Here is an 8,717-nt window from a genome sequence, read left to right as displayed (position 1 = left end):
TAAGATGATTAGATACAGACAAACAGTCAGACAGACAGTCTATCAGAGATAGATAGATAGATAGATAGATAGATAGATAGATAGATAGATAGATAGATAGATAGATAGATAGATAGATAGATAGATAGATAGATAGATAGATAGATAGATAGATAGATAGATAGATAGATCGATCATCCCAATGGAGTAAAGTTGCTAAAAGGACACGTTTGGACTTGAACAACAGACCATCAACATTTGATTAGTTGTTTGTTGTGGACACAAGCCTTCACCTTGGCCCATCACATTTACATAATAAAGCTCCATTGACAGATTTAATGGGATGGGTGACTTGTTGTCAAACAATGACCTCCTCCCTCAATAGCCCAATTAGGACCCTGATGTGTGAATGGGTGTGAAAACTATAGCCGCCTAGTCGAAAATAGTATATACAATTAAAATGAGTTGTCAAAATAACATAAATAACTCCTTGCTATATCATGTTCTAAATTCACAGACGTGAATCAGATTGATAAGCATTGTCTAGCCCTCAGGTTCTCAATATAGGGTCCACATAATTGGGGTTCCAGTGGGTCCTCTTCAAAATGATTAAATAACAATGTACATTTACTCAAGTAGCCTACTGTACGCTACTTAACTACAATTTTGAGGTACTTTTACTTTACTTGAGTATGTCCAAACTACTACACTACACCTACTTTTCACTCCACTACAATTATTTGATCATTGCAATGTGTTGTGAGCTGGAAGATTTGAAGACTTTCAAAAGATTTTGACACATTTAAGCTAGATTGGGGTCCCAGAGATAAATCAAATGGGGGTCCGTAAAGGGATATCTCACTTTAAAACACTTCTGGGGTCATTCTAACCTCTACTCTTGCTTTTAGTGTGCACCCCAGACAGTTTTTAAGTTGCTTGATTCAATATTTAGATATTTGGTTCATTTTATCAGACACGCCCCCTCCTATATAAAGCCATTGTAACTTATCTGCAGTTTATGGTAGATTAATTGAAAACGTTATGGTTGTGGTGTCTGATACGGTCCTTCTAATGCGTGAGGGGCCGTGTTTTTATTTTATTTATTAGTAGCCTATTTAAAAAACAGCAACAACAAGTTTGAAGTTACAATGGGTTAATATAGGATATATTATTAATATTGAATCAAGGAACTTAAAAACGGTCTGGGGTGCACACAAAATCCTGAGTAAATGATAAAAAAAAATCGTGTTTAAAAGTTAAAAAGATTGAGAATCACTTCCAGCCTACATGTGTAGCTACATGCATTTTACACAGATGAGATGTGCAGATGAGCGCCCCCTGCATACTGAGCTTGGATTGGCTGCTTCAGACACACGCCGTTCTAACAGAGTTGCCAGGTTTTGCCTGGGAAATAAGCAACCGGGTCTGTGAAAACAAATCCAAAAGAAGCGACTGGGCTACGCTACGGTGATTGGAAAATAGCCTGCAATTTAAAAAAGAAAAGAAAACAATAATCTTGGTAGTTTTGGAAATGTTTAAAAACGTTTTAACAACAGAAATCTTGTATGGGTGTCCCTGGCATAAGATATTTTCAGATGGGGGTCTGTGGTGTGGACAGATACATAGGCCTACATTTGGGGGTCCTTGACATGAACATGTTAAAGAACCACTGGTTTAAACAACAGTATGAAACAAGCCCAAATAAGCAAGTAACACTTTAGAAACAAGCCCGGAAAAAAACGCAACCAACCAATATTTTACAAGCAACTTTACAGAAAAAGAAGCCCAATTCGCTCATAATAACCCGACATGGCAACCCTAGTGTCTGTCTAGCGGCCGCTGTATAAAGAGAGCGCATGGACCAGGTCTCTTCACTTCATTCAGTCAGATCATCATCACACATTTACTCACTGCTGTGGACGAGTCTCTGTCTGTCCTGAAGGTTGGATGCGAAACACCACCGAAGGCTTAAGAAGATCTTTTTACTGGACTATTAGACTCATGACTTTAATTGGATACAAGGATTAACAACATATAATGTGAGTGTTGCAGCTTTACTTGGCTGACTTTTTATCTATTTATTATTACTCATACGGAATATAGGCTACATCGGCTGCGCCTGTTCATTCGATTTTAAAAGTATTAACGGTAGTTTTCATTATTTTGTTTTCGCAGAGATTGTCCCTTGTTGCAGATGATCGAGAAAGACATGGTAAGTTCAAAATCCTCATGGATCAAATGATCAGTTTGAACGAAACGCACCACATCAGCTCATTAGTGTAAAGTCTACTTATAGTCTGCAACAGATTGTTCCTAACTGGAATAATTGATGGGGAAACTCTCAGTTTATGATGTTATGGATACAGCGGGGTGATGATAGGGATCTGTGCTGCTACCCTCTGAGGCTCCCACATGATAGAGAGCACATCTGCCTGTGTTAACATGGTGCATGGCTGGCAGGCAGCGGCTGAACGGGCAGTGATGTCCCAACGTCTCTGCAGGCTGCAGAGCCGTTGGGACATCATGGGACTTCACATCATCACGTTCAGTGGTGGAAAAAGTACTCACTTTTTTTTTTTTACTTAAGTAAAAGTTTCAATACTGCTATGTAGAAATACTCTGTTACAAGTTAGTCCAGAATTCAAAATTTACTTGAGTAAAAGTACAAAAGTATCAAAATATACTTAAAGTACCAAAAGTAAAAGTACCCATTATCCAGAATGTCCCATTTCACAGCTTTCAAATCTATACAAATCTTAGAAAATTGCAAATCTACAAGCTCACAATTCCTTGCCATGCGATGCGTTGTGAGCTTGTAGATCTGCTATTTTCAAATAGGGAATGTTTAAATTTAGTGGCTAATGTATGTTTTGTAATAATAATAATAATTGCAGTGGAGTAAAAAGTACAATATTTGACTCTGAAATATAGTGGAGTAGAAGTAAAAGTACTGAAAATTGGAAATACTCCAGTAAAGTACAGTACTTGAGTAAATGTACTTAGTTACTTTCCACCACTGCATAAGTATGCACAATGTGATGGCAGCATAGGCTGCTTACAGATCATGCATGTAGCCTGCTACATTGACCATTGCTGTCCAGCCTTATTTAAACAACGGTGGACCATTTGTGTGACACGTTTCGTGCCTAGTGTTGTGCCACACGATTCGGTGTACATTCTCAAGTTCCCGCAACTTCTAGCACAGTAATAATAACTGCAAACAAAAGGCAGGAGGTCTTGGGACAGGGTCAAATGCTTGGACAGTATAGGGAAGACGACAGGTCACGCCGGTTCAGAGGTTAGCATCCTGGTGGTGAATGGGGTTATAGAGCTTAGCATTTATGCTGTACACATGAATGTGTCACCTCTGGCTCCCAGACATGAACCTGGGACCTGTGAGTGATAGGACATTCTGTAGTGTGTGTACGTCCTCCACTGTTCATCTTTACATTTCTCACCTCTTTGTTAGCTCAGTCTCCTTCTGGGTCTCTGTGTGTGTGTGTGTGTGTGTGTGGGGGGGGGGGGGGGGGGGTAGTATAGTGCGGTCTGCGAACAATAAGTGTCAAAAGGCCAGAGTTTGAATAAGTGATTCGATCCCACATTCAGTCTGCACTACAGTGAGACATTCAAAAATAAGCAACATCTTAAGGTTTTTGTTTTTGAGTTATAGTCCCATAACGGTTCACTCTTAATAGCTCACCATTCTAAACAGAGCTCAGTTGATGTTTACATGGAGTGTATCCCATTCTCTCGTGTTTGAAAATCTCTCTCTCAGCGCACGGTACACACACACACACACACGCTGTTACCTGATCTGTTATTCCTGTGTTTGATTTTGAGCGTAAGCCAACGGTTCTCACTGGTTGCTTCTGACCAATCAGCGTGGGATCCTGTGAGTCAGAGGCAGAGGAAATGGGAGTATTATGTTCTTTAGTGTGTGTCGCTGCTGAATTTCATATGGAGGCATGCCGCACCCTTAAAGAGGCAGGCATCCTGTACCCAGCATCAAAAAGACCATAGTCTCTCCAGTCCTCTCACACCGTATAGAATCCTTTAATTCTAACAGTGTTCTGCATACATTAAAGTGAAAGTGTGAGAACATCTGTTGCCTGTAGTGTTGACAGTTGTCTCATATCTGATTAGATGAAGTTGTGTGTGGACGAGGTTTACACTTTACAGGTGTGCGGTCTAGTAAATGAACTGGCAGTTAAATTAGCCCACTTTATGTGTGTCTAGTAGAGTTGTGTATCCGTTTTCTAATAGTTGTTTTGTGTTCTGTGAGATTATAATGGGGATAAATGTTGAAACCTGACAGCACAAAATACTTTCTGCAAGTCTGAGCCTGCAGCCTGTGATATGCACAACATTTAGTGCACTGTAGTTAATGGAGCCGTTTATTACAACATGTTTTGTATTCACCATCGTACGTGACCGACCACTAACGACTCTTATCTCCTCTTTCTCACAGCTGTGTCTGCGTGACTCCGGGGACTGTCTGAGGGGCCAGATGCACCATATGATGCGGTCGCTGCAGGACCTGAAGCAGCTACGGAGAATGTGTCCGCCGTCCAAACAACCCCCTGCCGCCGCTGTTACCGGCGGCGGCGGCGTCCCGCTGCTTCCGGCCCTGGCGGCCCAGCGTTCCGCGGTGGCCCGCGCTTGCCAGCAGCGAGCGCTGCAGCGGGAGCGCGCCGCGCGCCTGCGCATGTCGGACGCCAGCACGGCCAGCAGCACCTACGACTCCGCCTGCTGTCTGGTCAGTCCTCTGGAGGAGGAGGACGACGAGACGGTCAGCGAGCTGGGGGGCGGGGGCTTCAGGCTGAGCCTGGGCTCTCCCAGCAGCGAGAAGAGTCTGGAGTTCGACTCGGGCTACTCCGAGGCGTCGTGGCAGGACGAGGCGGTGGTGCTGAGGAGGACGAGGAACGTGCGGGTTTCCGCCTCCGCCTGCCTCCGGACAAACAGGGCCTCTAGTGGACGCGTTCGGCCCAAATCCACCTCGGACGCCTGTCTGGAGAGGTGGACGTCGTTTGAGGTCAGCGACCCCGAGGACTGGACTACGGCGCTGTTGACCAGAGGGCGCAACCGTCAGCCTCTGGTGTTGGGTGACAACAGCTTCGCCGACCTCATACAGAACTGGATGGACCTGCCGGATTTCCCAGAGACGGCCGAACTGAAGCCCGCGTCTGGCTCCAGACTCGCGAGGGGCTTCTTCGTCAACATGAGGAGGAAACTAGCAGGGATATCCAAGAGCATGGAGGGCAGAGTGAGGATGAGGAGCACAGACTCTTCTCGCGCTGCTGCCAGGACTGCCAATGCCCCCAAGCGCCTGTCCTGTCCGGTCGGGGTGCAGCAGCCGCCGCCTCGCGCCCCCTTTTTCCACCAGTCCCACTCAGCTCTCCATGCGCTGGACACGACAGACTTTTACCACTTCACGGCCCTCATGAAGTCAGGCAGCCGACAGCCTATAATCTGTAATGACATTATTGGATACATCTAAAACATTGGTTGCCTTGTATAGACTTTTTTTTTTTTACAGGATGAACAATCCTCCAGAGTCACTTTATTTTTTATATGACTTGCATTATCACTATTGTGCATTGGCAAATAAGCTATTGACAAATAAAACATGGTTGCATTATTTAAGACTCTACATACTTATTGCATTGTTTGCATTATATCTCTAAGTCTTGAACAGTCAGTGTTTCTGGTGTGTTTGCTAGAAATTCTGCATGAGAAGAGAAACCTGGGAAACATCTAGTCAGCAACGGTCTTTCAGAATGATGTGGCTGTACTTCTCAGGGCCCCTGGAGTATAAATACAGTTCATCACTGTTAGGCAGTATCTCCTCATTGCCAGAGAGAGACATCAAAGGATGCATTCACTGACTCCGCAGAGAGGCCACAAACGTGTAATTATAAACAGGCCACTCAGGAAAGTGAAACATGTGTAGTGTAAATGCTGTATTGTAAAAAGATAAACTGATGAACTTCCTAATACAATATGCATAGTTGGAAGTTTTTCCATTGCATTTGAATTGGTCGAGTCCAGCACTTAATATACTCCGGCCATTTTGCACCACACTCACTAGATTTGTATCAGTGGTGCTCAAACCTTTTTATGTCAAGGACCCCCAAAATGATGTGTATTTGGCCGCCGACCCCCATCTCAAAATAGTTTGTTCCAGGGAACCCCTGATGCAAAGATTTTAGTTAAAAATGTTCGCTTTAAAATATATATATTCAAATATTTGCGCTATGAGCTTGTATATCTGCTATTTTTGAATAGCCAAAGTGTAAAATAATGCTTTTTAGCTCAAATCAAAAAGTGACACAGATGCGTTCCAGGTCTTAAACGCTAGGACATATTGTTCTGTCAAACTTCTATTCCAGCCCCTCAATGGTGGGTCAGGGTGAATCCCCAGTACAGTCAGGAAAGAGGACAAAGTAACTTGTTTACAGGCCAGCATCAGAGGCTGTATCAACACTGAGCTGCGTGCCTGATAAGATTATCCCTGATTGTGTCTCAACACAACGATGTGAAGAGAAGTTTTAGGAGCAGCCGGGGTGCAGATGGACCAGAAGTTTACTCAACTCTCATGCTTTATGAAGCATGACCTCTCACTAACAGCCCACCGCCTCATTTAACCCGCCCCACTTTCCCCATTCTTATTTTGGTCTCAGGTGCTGATGTCAACTCATGCACACACATCGGCTAATGGAGGGAGTCATTTGTTGTGTGCGCACGACGAGTAAAACAAACCAAAACACTCAAGACGGGTTGCCGTGGGGTGAACTCTGCATGGGGTTGAGCTAATGATTGCTTTATCTATGCCTGTCTTAATTTGTCCATGATTTAAGATTAGGAGTGCAATAGAGCTGAGAAGTAATGAGGTAAGAAGGTTTTTTCCTCCAGAGAATCTCCCATGCTCCCATGGTCGCTTCGCGGCAGGCAGCCTCACCAATCATCTGGGATATGAAGGGCGTTGGGGATTAGAGAAGAGAGATGGCTCTTACTGAGAGTGTCATTTGTCTTAGCCTGGCTGTTTATCTAGGTCTATACTGGCGGAATGTCACTGCAACCTTTGGGCCAGCTGGGATAGAACCAACTCTATCTGGACACTGCTGAAATGTTCCTACTGCAGAGAAACTGATGGTGCCATGACTCATGAACAATAATAAATAATCACACTTTTGCAAAGACTGGGCTATACATGGACGAGATGATGTCACTTAAAAAAGACTCCCACTCAGGAGTTTGTGACTTTAATCGCTGACTTTACTTTTTTTTCTGAATTTGCATGTTTCTAATGGTCTGTAGCAGGTTAAGTGAATCTTTATCATCTCTCCTGGTTGAATGAGGAAAGAGTCCCCCAAAACAAGTATGTTAGTACACATGTTGAGAGTGTATGTCAGCATTGTTTCAATAGCAATAGTAAAAGGAGCAGCACTTCACACGTGGGAAATGGCATTGTCCTTGAAATGAAAGTGATACAGGAAACAATAGAAAGTATGTCCACGGTCACTGCTCATATGAACTCTCAACCAGGTGTGCTTAATGATGCTTCTTGGCACTCATGGGACCATGACCTATATTGTTTTGTTTATTGAACGTTCAGCAACAACAAAAACATTTATATTTTTTTAATTAACAAAAAATTCAAAATGGACCAAAACCAAAAATAATCTCCTGAAGGAAAGATAAAACTCTGGAACAGATGCAATATGGGCTGCATTGTCTGTATTAAACTATTCACCACAAAGCACCAAGTAAAACTGAACGACACAAATCTTGTTAAAATGGGAGTACTCAGTGATAAAGGGAAGAAGACCCCTGCATTATAATCTAATCATTAGAGTCTAATCAGTAATCAAGCATGGGATTAGAGCTATATTCCCCATGATCTAGTTATCACTGAGTTGCTAATGAGTACATAACGTCATTAGAATAGTATTGCACAGTGGGAGGGCGTGGTTAAGTGTCTAAAGGTGTCTTTCAAAGTGTGAAGGACTTCTAGTGAGGCAAAGATCGGCCCTTGTGACCAATGTGAGATGTATCAACACAACAGTAGCAGCAGTAATAGAACATGACCCAAAACACATGTACCGAATCCCAGTGTGAGTAAACAATTTAAAGTTGTAGACAGATGACAACCAAATCTCCTAATTAAGAGGGGTGATGAGGAATTAAAGACGGGTTTTCACCACCTCACTCGTAGCCGTAGGGTCCTACTGTGAGCATATAAACTCATTACTTTATGCCCACTAATCTGTCAACCCCAACACCCACATTGTAATTATCTCTTTGGCAAACAAAAGGAAATTGTCGATGTGTTAAAGCTTGGCATGCCCTTCTAAACTGTGTTGAAAGAAGGAAGCTCCAATTTAGGTCTTCTACAGCTGACTGTGACGCCTTCTGTGGTGAAATACACGGGTTAAAAATAAATGTATGTGTGTATATTTAAAAAAAGAGTGAAATATGTGTGACCAGGAGAAAAGAGAGAGAGCAACTTATATAGACATCAGTGTAAAGTAACTAAGTACATTTACTTAAGTATTGTACTTAAGTCCAATTTTGAGGTATTTTTACTTTACTGGCGTATTTCCAAACTTCAGTATTTTTACTTCTACTCCACTGCATCTCAGAGGCAAATATTGTACTTTTTACTCCACTACAACTATTTAAAAACTTTAATTACTAGTTACTTTGTAGATTTTTGATTATTATTATAACACATACAT

The 8,717-nt window shown here is 42.6% G+C and overlaps 1 protein-coding gene across 1 annotated transcript; it reads left to right on the top strand.

Annotated features, from left to right (window-relative positions):
* The first annotated feature begins 1,871 nt into the window (after positions 1 to 1,871).
* Positions 1,872 to 5,611, top strand: LOC311048896 (PAK4-inhibitor inka2-like). Its single transcript, XM_084062238.1, has 3 exons — positions 1,872 to 2,018; positions 2,155 to 2,191; positions 4,448 to 5,611. Exons 2-3 carry the CDS (start codon positions 2,174 to 2,176, stop codon positions 5,474 to 5,476), a joined length of 1,047 nt encoding a protein of 348 aa, XP_083918364.1. The 5' UTR covers positions 1,872 to 2,018; positions 2,155 to 2,173; the 3' UTR covers positions 5,477 to 5,611.
* Positions 5,612 to 8,717: the final 3,106 nt, after the last annotated feature.

The sequence above is a fragment of the Gymnoscopelus microlampas genome (genome assembly GCF_963454915.1).
Source record: "Gymnoscopelus microlampas genome assembly, chromosome: 7".
Taxonomy (NCBI): domain Eukaryota; kingdom Metazoa; phylum Chordata; class Actinopteri; order Myctophiformes; family Myctophidae; genus Gymnoscopelus; species Gymnoscopelus microlampas.
Note: the sequence above shows the minus strand (reverse complement) of the source record. Positions and strands in the feature narration are given on the sequence as shown.